This window comes from Cinclus cinclus, chromosome Z (genome assembly GCF_963662255.1).
Source record: "Cinclus cinclus chromosome Z, bCinCin1.1, whole genome shotgun sequence".
NCBI classification, from domain to species: Eukaryota; Metazoa; Chordata; class Aves; order Passeriformes; family Cinclidae; genus Cinclus; species Cinclus cinclus.
Window position 1 is genome coordinate 62,632,519 of NC_085084.1, and position 17,075 is coordinate 62,649,593.

At 36.8% G+C, this 17,075-nt stretch overlaps 1 protein-coding gene across 1 annotated transcript in view; it reads right to left on the reverse strand.

Moving 5' to 3' along the window:
• The window catches only part of DMGDH (dimethylglycine dehydrogenase), a 36,957-nt gene that overhangs the window by 14,718 nt on the left and 5,164 nt on the right, over window positions 1-17,075 (reverse strand). The window contains exons 3-10 of the mRNA XM_062513305.1: window positions 15,209-15,307; window positions 13,797-13,961; window positions 13,152-13,356; window positions 6,382-6,630; window positions 4,947-5,145; window positions 1,495-1,664; window positions 1,176-1,329; window positions 127-292 (exon numbers count right to left, since the gene is read on the reverse strand). Of these exons, the coding sequence (XP_062369289.1) occupies window positions 127-292; window positions 1,176-1,329; window positions 1,495-1,664; window positions 4,947-5,145; window positions 6,382-6,630; window positions 13,152-13,356; window positions 13,797-13,961; window positions 15,209-15,307 (1,407 nt within the window). The remainder of the gene's footprint in view (window positions 1-126; window positions 293-1,175; window positions 1,330-1,494; window positions 1,665-4,946; window positions 5,146-6,381; window positions 6,631-13,151; window positions 13,357-13,796; window positions 13,962-15,208; window positions 15,308-17,075) is intronic.

The window sequence follows — 17,075 nt, forward strand, 5'->3', positions numbered from 1 at the left end:
TTCTCCAAAGGATCTGTGTATTTGGTATTGAAGAAATACCAAATAATAGGAATAATACAATGGTTCATTTTCCATATCTGAAACAGAGCTTGCCTACATTACAACAGTTACCACTGTCCCATTTACCTTTGGAACAACATTTGCAAATAGATGATCAAGCAGCTTAACAGAATCTGTGCCTTTTACTTTAAACTTGCCAAATGGTGACAGGTCAATCACACCAACTTTTTCCATAACCTGCTTGTACTCACGACCCACAGGGTCAAACCAATTTGTGCGCCGAAAACTGGGTCTGGAACAGAACATTTAGACACATAAAACACAATTCAGAAATTTTGTGCTCTTTGCAGCAAAACATAGTCTTCAGTTTTTTCAGTTTAATAATCATCCAGAAGAGCGAGAGATTTTCCTAAATGTAGGTACCTTACTCAGTATTTTCTTTAGCCTAACACAACTTAATAATTAAAATCCTTTAACAACACAGAAAGATGTGGGTTGATATTACATCAACCACTTTGTATTGTGTTCAAATGTTAGAATAAGTAGTGGTCTGTCGTGAGTAAATTTACAGCATACTTTGTTGATGAATCATTTATATAAGTTAAGGTGCTGAAGGCTTTATTTCTGAACAGCAAAGTGTGTCTCTTTATTCCTTTATGAGCCTCATTTAGATTAGACTCCAATATCCTCACAGAAAATATTTACTTGCTGGAAACTCCCTGATGCAGGCAGGTAACTAGGTGGACAGGAATAGAGAAGGGGGAAAAAAAGCAAAGAAGTTTGGGCTTCTCCTCTCCAGACACTTACACAGAGAGGAGTGAGATTTTTAATGAAAACATTGTACTGTGCTGCTGATTAAATAGGAAGGGATGGAGAAAACAACACATTTACAATGAACAAGTTGTTTACCAAGCTGTTCCTTGAGCTAGGTTGCTTCCTGGTATTTCAAACCTAGAACAGATACAAGATACCTAGATATATGCTTTGAAAAGTCTGAATTATCAGAATAAAATGTATTCTAAACCATGGGAAAAGCAAGAATTGAAGATCAATCTAATTGATACCTGTTTCTGAAATGAATGATAAATGCGTGCTTCTCATTAAATTTAAATTGCCTTGCTTTTTCTACCATGACAATTTTTCAGGGGATGAAAAAAGATAAATATTTCATTTACTTGTATCCAGTCTCATCTCCAGGTTTGTAAAACCAATGAGGTTGCTCCCATCCTGCATGGAATCCCATTGAACATTTTGACTTTAGCAAATTGTACAGCCCACTGGTTCTCTGTGTTGGTCTCCCAGCAAATCTTTCTTCTTTAGGGTAACCAACTAGAGGGAGGGAGGGGGGGAAAAAAAAACCAAAATTCACCAAAAGCTATGGCATGCTGAGATCATCATCCATGATAGAAAACGTAAGTATAAACAGAGAAATCTAGATGCAGGCTTGGCTGGAGTCCATCTTCAGGACATGAAAGTATTTTAAAAATATCTTACCAATGTTATTGAAGCCGTAAGATTCTCTTGCTTTGGCTGATGTATATTCTGTAGTGGTCCACTTTCCGTAACGGTTTGGATCTACTTCTATCAGGTCAAATGGAGGTTCCCCCTCAAGGATCCAGTCACTGAGGTACTTTCCCATGCCACCAGCATGTATAATGCCATACCTTCAAAACAGGATAAAGTCCTGTAGCGCCAAGTCTTTTATGTTTTTATTTTTAAAATCAGTACTAACATACACTACTAACACAAACTCCAATGTATTTTAGATTTTTCTCTCCTTTTTTTTTCTTTTTTAATTTGTTCTGTTTTGACCTATTTTCAAAGACTAAATTCTGTATTAATGGATAGTTCCGTATCTCCACTGTCATCAGCAGAATGGCATTGGTAATGTACAGCAGCTGCACTTCAGTGACAAATAATCATTAACACCAAATGATTTAAAATTTGTTATACCTCCATTATATCACCAGGTCTTCAAAAAAATTCTAAAAATATATTTCCATCTAGAAGATGTGAAAATTAATTCTTAATTGTTTGTGAAATGCTTGCATGAGCACAACAGAGAAATTCTTGAATAAAGAGTAAGTCTGTCCCAAATCAAGTTTAGAATAATATGCAACAATTGAGCTATAGACACTCATGCAGAATAATGAACCTAAAACCAACTTAAGTTGCTGGACATCAGCTTTGCAATTTGAATTCTATGTCTTCAGTTAAAATAGGCTCGGACCTCAACAAGAACAAAAAAAAAAAGTAATCATTTAATTCCAATACATATGCATAAGAAGAATGAATCCATAACAGCAATCATATTAATGATATAGTATGTTATCCATTATTTAATTATTTATCTAAATAAAATAGAAACATAAAAAAATTAAGTACCTTAAATAATTTTGCCAACTACAGTCAGTACAGTGAAGTTCAGCACAAATCTTCGGACTCAGCACAACCTACTTTCACTGCAGTGGATGCAGGAAGGATGAGTGCTTGTAAACTGCCACTACAGAAGAGTTAGCTGTTGCTGGTGCTAATTCAGTTAATCAACTTTTAGTTATTTATGGGTATAAGCTTTGGTACCATGAAAGCTTATGATGCCTTCAAGTACAGCTCCTGATGAAATCTTGATCAGTTTAAGAATGTGCTATTCACTGCAGCCAAGAGCAAAGGAGAACCACAAAGAGCCTGAGGCTCACAATGAAGACATTTAGCTTCAGCTGAAGACTGCTGAGCTGATGGCGGGGTAGCCTCAGGAGCAAGTCAGTGCAGGGGAGCTGTCCTACTATTACAGGTACACCCCTGCACTGGACTGAGAGGTCTCTGCATTCTGCAGTTTGACTGCACAACCCACTGATTTTAGTGCTGTTAGCTGGACCTACATTATCAGAGATTTTACATTACACAGGGTGCCCATATCCCTCTTTATCTCAGAAAAGAGGGAGCTGATTGTGTAGATACAATCGCTCCAATTCTGCTGCACAAGAATGAAACATGTATTTCAAGGACAGTATAATTACAAGTAGCTATGAAGACTGGTACAGTGTAGGAATCTCAGCCTTCTTAAAACACAGACAAAATTTCCTTAATGAACTGCTTTTCTCCAGTGTTTCTTCTCTCCTTCCAATCTCTGACAGATTAACTCCCCACTGTGCCTGTCACATTCTTGCGCTTTACCTATGAGTTGTTGCATCTCACCCACTTTCAAGTAATTCCATTCCTATTCTTAATAAGTCTGAGTCTCTCCACCCTGTGATAGCTTTTCTAGTGTCTTTGCCCCTGGCTGGAATGGAATGGTTTCACTGCTTTGAATTAAACTTTTCTGAATAAAATCCTAAACTACGCTTGTTAATATTTTCAAAGCTGTAAGTAACTAAAAATGGGAAGCATTGAGCAACCTTAACAATAAATAGTGCTACAAGCTCTGCTAACTATACTTACCTTATTTCCATGTTAAAATGCCTAGCAAGCTGCTAATTTTAGATAATAAAAATCCTCTAATCTAAAAGCACTAAGTCCTCTGTCACAATGTCCCTGCTAATTGACTGCTAGATAAGGATTTGCTAATGCACACAAAAAATTACAACACTGGTAGAAACTGCAGTTGCTCAGAAGCACAGAACAGAGTCAAAAGTCCCTGAAAACCAGACAAAGTAATCCAATGACAGCCACATAATTGCAATCTGTGTCCAAACATTTTGAGATTAATCAAACTCCTGAAATAAAAGGTTTAAAGAAAATTACACATGTAACACTACTCTTCAATTTTTTACATATGGAATTTGATTCTACTCCTATTGACACCAACTAAGAAAAACATGCCAAAGTCTGGACACAGAGTAATGAACTTAGACAGTCTTTTTTTTTGGTGAACAAGGTCTAGGCAAACCGCTTTTGTAACTATAAGTTCTGCAAATGTTACTGAAAGATAACGTTATTTTTTTTTAAAATCCAAGCAGCAAAGGTGAATACCTTTCACAATGAATCATTGCAAAATTACCAAGCTCTTTTATTTTGAGGGCCTCAGAAAGCACCTTAGTGATACTGCCTTATCTTACGATCTGAGGGTTTGTTTGGTTTGGAATGAAAGAAAACTGGAAAAAGCTGAGCTGGATTTTAAACAGCAAATTAGGCAATTGGAAAAACTATGTAAACAGAATGTGTTCAGTAATATCTGCTTGGAATTGTATTTGGTGCATTCTATCCTTCTTGAATCAATGATCAAACTAAGACAATTAAAGAGATGTAGGTGTTTTAACACTGGCACCACGGCTGCCATAATAAGTAAGATATAAACCACATTCAAGAAAAACACCATAAAAAGTGAGAGAATGACACCAGTAAACCACTTATTTCTATTGTTGCACTGCCCTCTTTATTTGATTTCCTCCAATATGCAGCAATGTAATTTTTCAGCTTCACTTTCAACAAACAGAAACACTGGATTTGTATCCCTAGAGCAGTCAGTCACATGCTATACTGCAATTTCTTCTGTTTAATACAGCTTCAGTTCTTCACAAAAACTGTATTCTGAATACGCATTTTTGTCCAACTTCAGTGAAACCAGTTTAGCATACAAAAAGCAACTGTAAAATACAGTATAATTCAAAGCAATAAATAAAATGAACTGGAAAACATATTTTCAAACCCAGTACTTCTGTGACTTTAAGATGCTGCACAGACAGTGCAAAGTACTACCATTTATTGTTCCTTCATAAAGTGTCATAGGTATTGGCCTCCAGATTAAAAGGAGGAAACAAAAAAAATACTGAGAATAATGAAATAAGAGAGAAGGATGATCTTACAGGTTGTGGCTATTAAGATTACTTCCAACTACATTTAACACAAAATAGATGCAAAACAACTCCCAAGTCTATAAAAATGCACAATGCTTGAGCTGACTACCATTTTAACAACATGACAGACAAAAACTGTCACAAAGAACTTACCCAAAACCGATAGCCACCCAGTAATTTCTGACACCCTGATGTGGTCCCACCATAGGAAGAATGTCTGGAGAATAGGTGATAGGACCTGCAATTGTGTTTACGATGTCTGCTTTTCTCAAAACGGGGACCATTTCCATGGCAGCCTCAATATGCTCCATTATTCTGTCTAAATCAGACTCAAAAAGTTCTTTTCCAAAACCTGCACAAATAATTGACTCTTATTATATATACTTATTAACGCAGAGAAAACACACATTTTCAATATAGCTACGCTATCTATATATAAATACAGCTAGCTATACAATAGAGCTATCTATATCAGTACAGCTATCTATCTACATATAAAAGTTTTATGGGAATAATCAATGCATGTGTTCAAGCCTTTGCTATTCTACATAGGAAAAATGGCATGTATAAAAATCTACTTACCTGCAGGACCAAGTTTATTTGTCACTGCAATTATACTATCCTTTATACATATTTGTTTAACCCTAAGGTCATGCAAATTCAACAATGAAGTAGAAAGGCACTGAAGACACATGGAGACTTTCTTCTATATTAATAACACCCACTTATTTTTCTCAATACGCCAATAATTTGAGGAGGAAAAAAAAGATACTTCCTGTATCTGCTTATGATTTCCATGAAATCATACTAGTTCCTGGGTATATTTCACCCCTCAATCTGGACTCCATGCATGGCCGAACATCATTCTATAGAAGCACTTGATGCTACGGGAGACAGTAAGTTCAGGAAGCTGTCACAGGGCTATCCAAAACTGAAACATGTTAACTGCCCTTCATTAGGAAATGTGTTTTTTAAAACAGGAACAATAATGACTCCCTGTAACTTTCTGTCTGGAAGTGAATGGAAAGCTGGAGCCTAGATATAACACAGTTATGTTTTTTAGTAAGAAGCTGTACAACATAGGATATTTTTGTACTCTATACTTACCAACACCTCTCTTGTACTTATATGCAAGCATAGCATTTTGTCTTAAGACATTCCTTTGCTGTTCCTATTTGACAGTCACATTGTCTCAGGGGTAACATTAAATATCCAGACACCCCCGTCAGCATGTTGAAGAGAACTGTAACTTAGAAAAATTTCTATTCAGGCAAAAGGGCTATATATTGCAGATTTGGTGACTCCCTCTAGACACAACACACACGGAGCTCTTCAGGAAGTAGGGTAAGACTACATTGTAGTAAGCTTTACTTACACTACATTTGTATTTCTGTTATCTTTTATCTTAAGACATCTTTTATCGTTAAGAGTTAGAACTGTTCTTTGAAAAATGTTTTTGCATTACAATAATGCATTGCAAATATTTTGTAGTCTCCATCACATAAGGCAGCATGACAGCCTGGGATTTCTGCGCATTAAAATGTGTGCTAGTGCTTATTATGTTTAAAGATTTAATATTTTTAATTACCTGGTGGGACTCCATTTGTTACCCAAGACTCCTGCAACTTCATTTTCTCCTCACTTTCATATGGACCAAATAAAAGGCCATCCCTTTCTTGCCTTAGATAGTATGACCCTTCTAAGTCACGAATCACAGGCAATTCTGTTTTTAGGGCTTTTACTTCAGGGATAGTTGATGTTACAACATATTGATGATGAACAGGTACGAGAGGGTGCTGCAGGCCAATCATCTTGCCTACCTCACGGGCCCAGAAGCCTAGAGAAAAAAAACAAAACAACAAAATATAAATATTCAAGCATTAATTTCAGTGAATGGAAAACGACAGTAAAATATTTGCAGTAAGCACCATGCTTTTATGTGTGACAGGTTTTTTTACGTATACTTCTAATTTTCACTTTATTTATTGTATTATCTAGCATATTTTTCCCTCCGTAATTCCATGTCCTTTTTTCCTAATTATGCTACCATATATTATAGCATGCACATATTAAAATATAATTAGAAAATTATAGATTAGACTTCTAAAAGTTCAGAAGATAATTTAATTAACAGTTTCAGAAACCCCATGGCTTATTTCAGTACAGTAGGTCTGCTATGTACTCTTTGCAAAGTTAGAGACACTTATAAACCAGAATAAATTAACTCATATTGTGTCAACCAAGCATCTTCATATCAACCAAGTGTGCTAGTATGCTTTACCAAGACAGTAGTCAAGTCCCAACACCCCAACATACTAAGGCAGTACTTTTCAGGCAACTGACCTCAGGAATTGGAGTTTCTCTCCGCTTTCACATGCATCACGTGACACTCACTAATATGTCTCTCACACAGCAATCAATTCATAATGATGCTTGTATTGGTAAATAGTCAAGTGTACTTTCCCACAGCTGTCAAAAGTTCTGATACAGACTCTAACCAAAAAACACAAGCAGCCATCCCCCTGCCTCTGAAGGTGGCTCAAGATCCTTCATGCATCCTTCATTCGGCGAGATAGAAGTTAGAGAAGACCTAATTCGCCTGTGTTAGGATTAAGTTGGTAAGGCACATTCACTTAGTGAGGCATCTGTGACAGAATGAAGGAGTGGAAGCCACTTAACTGTCAAATACTACTATGGGCTCTGCATCATGGCCTACATCTGCTGTGAGGCTGGAACATAACAGACTTGGGAATCAGACAGGTACAACTGCAGACAGGAATGGCAGCTGCTCTAAGATGCTTTGACTATCCCTCAGCCCCACTCTCCTGAATTTTATATCAAGGAAAAGAGGTCTCAAGAGTGGGAATGGAAGGGGAAAATCCAATGAAATAAGAGTTTCAGGCGAGTCTGGGAGGGAGGGTTGGAGGAAGACAAAATGAAAGATGAAGAAGAGGTAGCAGGGCCTTCCAAATAAAAGGCTATGTGCCACATGGTACCAACTAAAAGAAGGCAAGTCAGCCTGGTTCCTGTGTAACCAGCTGACTCCTGACTGCTTAAGACAAAATATCTCCAGCAAGATTTTCTACCTAACACAGCTGTCTCTTCTCCTGGGAGAACACTTCATGCTGCCCAGCTTAATGTGCAACTTTTCTTTCTTTTTGCTGTTAACTTGTCTTAACCAAATTCTCCTACCTCTCCCTTCAATTCTGTACTCTCCAAGACCTAGTCAAAATTTCTCAGTGCCCCAAGGACACCAAAAGGTATAAATGAGCTTGAACAGCTTCACCCGGGACTTCCACCCATACCCATGGGCACAGGAGTCCCATTCCAGGTCAGCTCAGGTCCTTTAGAACCTGTCTGAGCTGGTTTGATTGTGTGCCTGTTTACAGCTCTGTCACAACCATTCCTGTGCCTGGCCATGGAACGCATTGATCCAGACCCTGATCCGTGAACTACTTCTCAGCTTGACCTCAGCTCAGTCTCAACTCTACAGTCCAGCTTATTGATTAGTGGGCACCATTTAACCTCGGTTACCGTCACCAGGCCTGTTCCTGACCTGTGGTCACATTCCTGGCTTGGCCTCAGCCTGGCTTCATCACTGTGGATCTGACTGTACCTCATCTTTGAAAGTACACCTGGAGCCCTGGACCATGGGCTGACCCCAGCTGCAGGTCCTGGGCCTTCCCTGCTCCATCCCCTGCACCCTGCCGGACAGAGCCCTTGCTGGCTCAGCCAGCATTGTTACCCTGCTTGGCTCCCTGTCCTGTGGGGAGCAGCCGGCTCACGCCACTTGCTGACATTAACTAGGACTACATCCTCTCACCTCTGGCATGGCTTAAAGCCAGAGCAATTAGGAAAGTTGAATTGGGCTGTGCTGGCCTTTTGCCATTCCCCCATGCCAGGATAGCTGCTCATCTCTTATTTAATGTTATGAACTAGCTTCAGGGCCAAACACCCACTATTTAAAAAAATGTGAATTTTCCAAGGAAAACGTTTTCTTTTGTGATACACTTAACAGTTACTGACAGCCAGCTAAGGCAAAGCAGCACAGGAAATCCATCATCATTTTAATAGATATGTTCAGTAAAAAGCCCCTGCCCATCAATGCTAGAAACCAGCACCTGTTGTGGTTACCATGTGTAAAGCTTCTGCTTCTAAATAACACCTCACCATTTGGAGGAGGCTCATTGCCAGACACTTGTTATGTCAGTTAAACTGGTTCAGGGATGATCGTGCCATAATCATAGAGAGTACCAAAACATCCTTTAAGGCTAATGAAACATCGTTTATGTTCTCCTGTACAGAAGACAATGAAAAAAATGAATAAGTCTGCATTTCTAGCAAATATGCAAGGGTCTCTTTCATTACACAAGACAAATGTGGATTTAAGTGGCTAACAATCTTTAGGGAACTTCTTCTCATTTGGGCATTTCCATGTCATCTATAAATAAAGCTATTTTAAGGTAAGGTCAGCTAATGATCCAAAGTGGACAAGAAAAGTGAAAGCAGCAGAAAGTTAGGTCTTTGCAATAGGTTTGTTCCTTTCTTAATAAGAAATTTCTTACCAATTAGATTTTCAGAATAACATTTCAAACACAGCTAATTTAATTTTTTTTTAAGTAAGAGACAAATAGTTTAGGTTTGTTTAAAATAAAATTTACACTACTGTACTTGTAAAAAAAGTCATACTTACGATAAGTGTTTTTTTAATTGTTTAAAATAACAAAAGCTGACATCTACTAGAAGATGTCAGATGTCAGAAACTATTAGTTTCTTTGTTTAAGATTTTTGAACAAAAAAAAAGGCAAATGGAAGAAAACATTCTCTTAAACAAAATTCTAATTGGAAGCAGATGTCACACATAGTAGAGATAAATGAAGGCATATATTATATCTGGGACATTTGTGAAGATTAAATTGTAGACACTGCAAACATCTGATGCCAAAATATTTAGTGGTAGTATTACTTAGCATATCTGCTGAAGTATGTAATCTGACTATTTCTTGGTTTTGAAAAAGACAGTCTTCTACTGCTACATATAAATGATTGTATATGTAGTGTGTACATGTTGCAAAAAAGATACACACACCCACACTGCATATATTAAAAAAATCACTAGTTTTGGAGACTTTAATCAAACATTCCATTATAAACAGGCTGCAAATAACTTCAGCAGGCTCAGTATAGTTACTTCATGTTAGAGATTATTTATTAGGCCTCTGCTTTCCTGTAAGATGGAAATCTCACATAAGGAACAGCTAAAGATTGGTTGGAACTAGTTTGTTCCAGTTCCAGAGCAGATGTCAGTTGTGGAGTGAGGCAGGGAGGGGGAAAAGGAATGTAAAGAGCCTTCTGATTATTTTTCTCTGCAATATGAGCCTAAAATTGTACAAGTCATGATCTGTAGTGGAATGAGGCAAAGCTGAGAAAAATAATGATTTTTTTCTGAGAAAACATTTATATGAGATATGTGTTATATAGTATTGATTTTACATCATTAGCCAGAATGTTAAGCAATGTGTGCTTCAAATATTCATTTTGGCTGAACAGTTAACTACACAGGAGAATTAAGTAAATATATTGTTGATTTAACAACCTATTAAATAATAAAAAAGACTTATGAAAAGCTCTCAAGGGTGCATTCTATTATTTGTAAATAAATTCTGAAAAGCATTTATCAGAAAACCCTGCCTAGTATCAACTTGATATATTAGCCAGAGAAAGATAACTATACTAAAAAAATGCAAGAAAACTACTACATTTGTGATACTTCATCCATATGATGCAGACCTAATAGGTAGGAATAATGAGCGTCTAGAAGTTTGTGGCCTAGGTAAGTCTGACTGCCAAGAGAGCTGATTTCTCTTTCATAATCTTATATTTCTTCCAGACCAATATAGCCACACTGTGTAACAAATGGCATAGGGATCCTATTTGTACAAGAGCTTGTGATTTTGTAACTGAATGCTGTTCCATAGTTCATGCCTGAAAGATACAAACTGTCAGTCCAAAGGCAATAAAATATTGACACCTCATTTTCCAAGTGCTTGACTTTGTGATCTATATAAAATTTTTCAAATTTGGTTTCCCTGTTTGTGTGGTTGATTGCCTTCTAAAAAGTATACTAAATTCCTCTAGTCCTCTTTCTCTCCAAAATTCATTATGTGGCACTCATGAGCAAGCTTAGACCCTCAGAGCCTTGTTATTTCAGCAAGGCATATAGCAATAGCAGATGATCACCTATGTATGGAAGGCATACATAAGAAAGTGCACTTTTCAATGGGTTTTCCAACAGGTCTTGACTGAAAGCCTGTATTTAAGAGCTTGAAGTCTGATTTAACACAGACAGGGCTGTCTATATCCCAGACTCTGAATGAAAGACCTGTAAAGCACATCCCCTGAGAGTCCAGCTGTTTGATTCCCCTCTCTCTTTCTCTCTCTCATTTTTTTCTTTTCTGCTGTCTCAAACTCTACTATTACTCCAGTGCTTACATTCTTCTTAAGCTATTTTGTCACCATGCATTAGTCAGTCTCCCTCATTTGTTTTCTGTCCCAGCAGCCTCCTCTTCTTTCCAAGCCACTCCCATCTATCCTTCCCTTTCTATTACATATTACACCAGTCTTTCATGCTTAAACAGCTCAGTTTTCCACTCAGTTTCTCATACAACCATCCCTTGAGTATCCTTACTAATATTTTTGTGGGCAAAGCTCCTAGCTTCAGTTTCCTTAATGAAACATACCAAATACCTTTCCACTATCTCTCTGGTGTCATCCCCACTGCTGCCATGCCCGACCAGTCTAAGCTTCCTTATTCAGCAAGTCTTGTATCATGTAACTGTTCCACTTGCTGCCAGTGCTCCTAAACACTTCCAGAAACCTTTCCAAGGCATTTTGCTCTCCCAACCTATTCCCTTTCCAGTCAAATTCTTTCATCATTTCAATTGTCCCCTATGGTATTCTACTCACCAACAAGAAGAGTCCCTGTCTCACTTAACTTCTTAATTTTCTAGTGCCTTCCACTAGAAATAGGTGCCTTTTTTTTTTCTGTTCTGCTGCAAATATATAGAAAGGAATCATAAAGACACATTCTTGCTCTCAATTCACTTCTCCCATCTGAGTAAGAAAGTCAACTTGAGATATCACAGCCTCTAACTGAAGCCTGATTATTCACTGTGATGGGCAGTATGCAGGACTAATGCCCTAAAAATGCAGATACGATCCAGTTTGAGGCAGAATCAGCAAAACTTTAATCAATATGGTAAATATTCAACATGCTTTCAAACAACCAAAACCAGAAAATCTTCTACTGGGAAGCAGAAAGCATACTTCACATAAGACCTGCCAGCAATTTATATTTTTCTTGCCAACCAAGTAATATATTTTTCTACCCTTGTATAAAGTAGCATAACAATAAGGGAATAAATTTTGATTGAAGACAGGTTTTTAGACTTATTAAGTTGCTCAGGAAAATAAACACAAATCAAAGGACACTTGCCCAAAAGTTCTTCGAAGCAGAAATATCAGTTTGGCTTCTTTAACACAATGAACAATAACATTTGCATAGGTTATACAATACAAGCTCCTTTGAGTTAGCAATTTTTATGACATACAAAAACCACACTGTTTAGCCAAGCACATGTTTAAAATACGACACAAAGGACAACAAAAAATCTTCCATTTCAAGGATATGTGGATAGAGTTAAATCTTAGAGAAAGATAATAGTGAAATAGGCAAGGTCAAATCCTCAGTCTCTTTCTCTGAAGAAAAAGTGAAGATATTTCTATCTCATATGTATATCCCACCTCCCTTCCTAGGTATGTTTCATTAGATTTTAGAGGACTACATGGACAGTTTACCTATTGGGCACTGGAACAGGCTCCCCAGGGAAGTGGCCACAACACCAGCCTGGCAGAGCTCAAGAAGTGTTTGAACAATGCTCTCAGGAACACCATGTGACTCTTAGGGATGTTGCTGTGCGGGGCCAGGAGCTGGACTCCATGATCTTTTCCAGCTCAGGATATTCTATGATTCTGTGACTCTAGACATGGACTCTCCTCCTACACAACTTACTGTAGAGCAGTAAAGGTCCTTTCTGCCACTAAAATCTAACAAGGCAGTCTGATTACTAACTGCTGGAGACAAATTGGAATAAATATTTTTAATGCCTACTCAAAAGCAATTAATATAAGAGGTAAATTTTTACCATACTGTGAAGAAATAGGTACAAACCACAAACCAAGTGAATATTCAAAAACATACATGCCTTAAACATGTAAACCACACAATTCAGTACAGGTGCTTTTTGTCAGCTAGTTTATAAATCTGAAAAGCACTCAAATGCTAGTATTAGATCCTACCTGCAGTATTCACAATTCTCTTTGCTTGAATTATTCCAAGTGGAGTTTCAACTTCCCATGTCCCATCTGATCGGGAGTTCAGATTAGTCACTTGCACAGGATAATTTAATTGAGCACCATATTTTCTGGCTCCTGCAGCCAAGGCCATAGTTAGAGAATAAGGGTCAATATGACCATCTCCAGGGTTATACAGGCCAGCTAAAACCTAAATGGAGGTAAAATCCCCCAAAAGAAAGAAAGTAAAATTTATCAAAATTTGTAGTTATAAAAAAACCCCACTTTCTTTCTTGAATACAGTAAACTTCAAGAAGTAAAAACAAATTTTCAAAATATACAACAGTATTAGCCTTTACCCAACTTAACAATGGCCTATGAGAGTAAAATTGCTCAGATCTCCCATGCAATAAAAGGCTGAAATGCTTTAATATTATAATATTAGAGACACACTAAGTAATAGTATGTACTCTAACATACTCTAACATAAAATTCAAAAATTCAGATTTTAGGCTACAATATATATATTTTTTTTCATTGAAAAACAAGAATCCATTGTATAATTTGCACAAAGAAATATATGTGTACATTTCTGATAGACCAATATTTAATTGCAATGGAAGTTGTATTTAATAAAACTGGCTTCTTTACCTTATCCATGTTCAATAAGGGAAATAGTTCTTGTACTTTCTCAGGTGTAATTAAAAACTGCTCTGTTGGGTGCCAACCAGCACGAGTCATTTGGTATTTGAATTCATCCACCCTAGTAGGGGTCGAAGCAATTCTGATACTGCCAGGCTGATGAAACCCCACGGGCTAAATCAAAGAGAAACAGCAAATTACTGAAAGAACCATGACTGATTGCCATATATGTATTTCCCTGTGCTAAAGGAAGTATAGAGGAATTTTTTCCACTAACATCACTAAGAAAAATTTAAGTAAGCTATGGCCCCTTGCAGGAAGAGGCCTTAAATATAGACTCCTAGAGAAAATAATTTTTCAAGAAGTTATCAAATTAACTTCCTAAATTAATGAATACTATTTTCAAAACAGTTGAAAGAAGCATTCGTTGAATGACACATTCATTTTTACTAACAACTAATTAATATTTGATATATGCACTCACACACTTTCAAAAACAGAATCAGGTAAGTCTCAAAAGTAAGTATATATGATATACTTAATTTTAAAATCTATCATCTGCATGATTTCCTACTGAATGCATTTAACTAAGCACCTTTATAAACACAACGAAAAACCACTCGTCAGTTTTGTCTTTTTAATAAATTAAACATCCTTACAGAGCTGGACACTGAATGCTCACTTTTCTTCACCTTTACTATGTTATCTCACAGGACAATGATAAGGCTGAGTAAATCTTTCACTGGAACTCACAATGATAATCTGATGCAGCACCTTATCTAGTTGAGTAGCAGAAAGAAGAAAGAAGCGTTTTATGACAAATATTAAAAAATATCTGTCACATATATATATATGACAAATATTTAAAATACATAAAATTTGTAGACTAGTACAGTGAGGTTCGTTCAATTTCTACTGCCACCCAATGCAAGCACAAGTTTAGTAAATGAAATCTATAAGGCTGAGAGATGCCAAATGAAAAAGATGACTCCTGTGTTTCTCCACAGGAGACACATTCCTTAAGTCACTAAATAAAAATGCATCTCTGAAAGGGATGGGAAGAATTGCAGTAATCTTCTCAAGTACAGACAGCATCATATCACATGAATTTTTGAGTGGATATATTTAAGGCATGAATGTATCATAATCAATCTGTTCATTCCAGACTCCTGATACTATTTTAGTTTTATCAAGTTAAAGTTGCAGACTCTCTGCTGCATCTTGAGATATTTTATGAGCACTATTTTCCTAGAGGGATCTGGGAAGCCACCTACAATAAGCAGTCGCTAGGCATGAAGAAGAATGCATTTGAATAAAAAGGTATATACTCCTACTTCACACTGTTATCAACTACACCTTTTTGTAAGACTATTGCTACAATTCGTATTGCTCTGAACTAGCACTTTAAAGGTTAAGATTACCTGTCCAGTCTCTTCTTCCAACTTCTCATAGAGTTTGATGCTGTAAGCATGGATTTTCTTCAGGTTTATTCCAGGATGAAAATATGTAGTTAAACCAGCCTCAAATAAGAAATAGGAACACAGATTAGAAATACAGTGTTCTTTCCTTCCTTCCAGCTGTCATTTAAAAAGGAACTGCCATGATACTGTAAAGAAAAACAACACATGCATAGAGCCAACTGCTACAAAAATAAAAATAAAGTCCTTTCTCTACTTATGTGATTTCTGTTTTCTGCACAGGTGTTTCGCCATCTGTCTTTTCTCACCAAATTTGCCAGCCCATGATACTGTTGCAGTTGTTCTCTCCTATCTGATATCTCAATTTATATACAATATAGTGTACCAGATTACTGAAATGCCCAGATAATCCAACAGAGGAGAGTGTAAAATTAATCATTTGTCAGTATCATATTTTTCAGTAGTATCTATATTCTATTCATAAATTTGACTCTGTTTGGCAATGTCCATTACCTCAACAATATGAGTTTAAGAAGTGATCATGCAAACCTATAGATTCATCTAGTTAGGGCGACATCAAGCACAAGGCAGACATGTTGGTTTCAGGAAGTCCCTGGGCTCAGTTAATAGTCTGGAAAAAATATTCCTTGTTCATTTCTTACTATCACATTGAACCATTAGCATCACACAGGACACAGCTGAAGACTAGATATTTAACTAAATCTGATTTTTATCTCATTTGATACATGTACTTTCACGTTGTGAATACATTTATTTCAATTACCATAGACTATACCACATGGCTATTTCACTGCAGAGTTTTTAGCTAAAACTTGTTTGTTTCCCAAAAATATATTCTAAGGGCTTTTTATTCAGTGTGTACACAATGAATAAATAAATGAGGCATTGAAATATTTAAATTTCTTTAGCCATGTACAATGCCCAAGAGTGATTAATTTACTTCTACCTGGTTATCTAATTTTGTTTTTACTGTATTGTTTTATTTATATAAACATGTTCTGGCCTTATGTTATTCTTCCAAATGTAGTAATACATCTTCCAGATGCAAGGAAATTCCATTTTACTGGTCAGTATTAGTGCAGTCATTTTGAACTAAATGAGCTACCAATCACTTGCAAGTTAGCTACAAACCCATATATATTCAAGAACATTTAACTGCAGGAATTAAAGAAATACTTCAATCTCTTGCACTTTGAAGTGAAGAAAAGAAGTTTAAATGCACTTGATGCCTTTTGGGTTGCGGTAATAAATGCTTCTGATTTCAAGAGTGCAGCTGGCCAACAACTATAACCTGATTTCACTATATAAAAGTTAAAAGAGTAAAATCAAAAAACAATTATAATGAAACAAAAAGATTGTATGTGTCCTCAGGAAATTTCTCTTAAATTTCATATTCAAAGCAGGGTCAGCTACAAGAACAGACCACCTTTCTCAAGACTTTTTCCAGCCTGCCCTGTGAGAATCTTCAAAGACAGAGGCTGGTCTGCTCTCCTGGCTACATATGGAACTTTGCATCTGGCCTTGTAAAATTCCATAAAACTGTCATTTCATGCTTGCAGCCTGCCTACATCCCTCAGCACAGCTGCCCTGCCCTTGAGTGCATAGATTACTCCTCCCAGTTTGGTGTAAACTTCAGAAATGGATGCACACATACTTCGTCACCTACTCCAAGTTACTAAATGAAGATATTAAACAGGATGGGTCCCAGGATAGGTTCTTGTGACATTCCTTTATTTCCAGGATCTGGATAGAGTATGACCCATTCACCAGCACCCTCTAAGACCAAACTCCAAAGAGTCTTTTAACTCTCTAGCTGTTCAGCCATACAGACCATAACATCTTCAGTTGA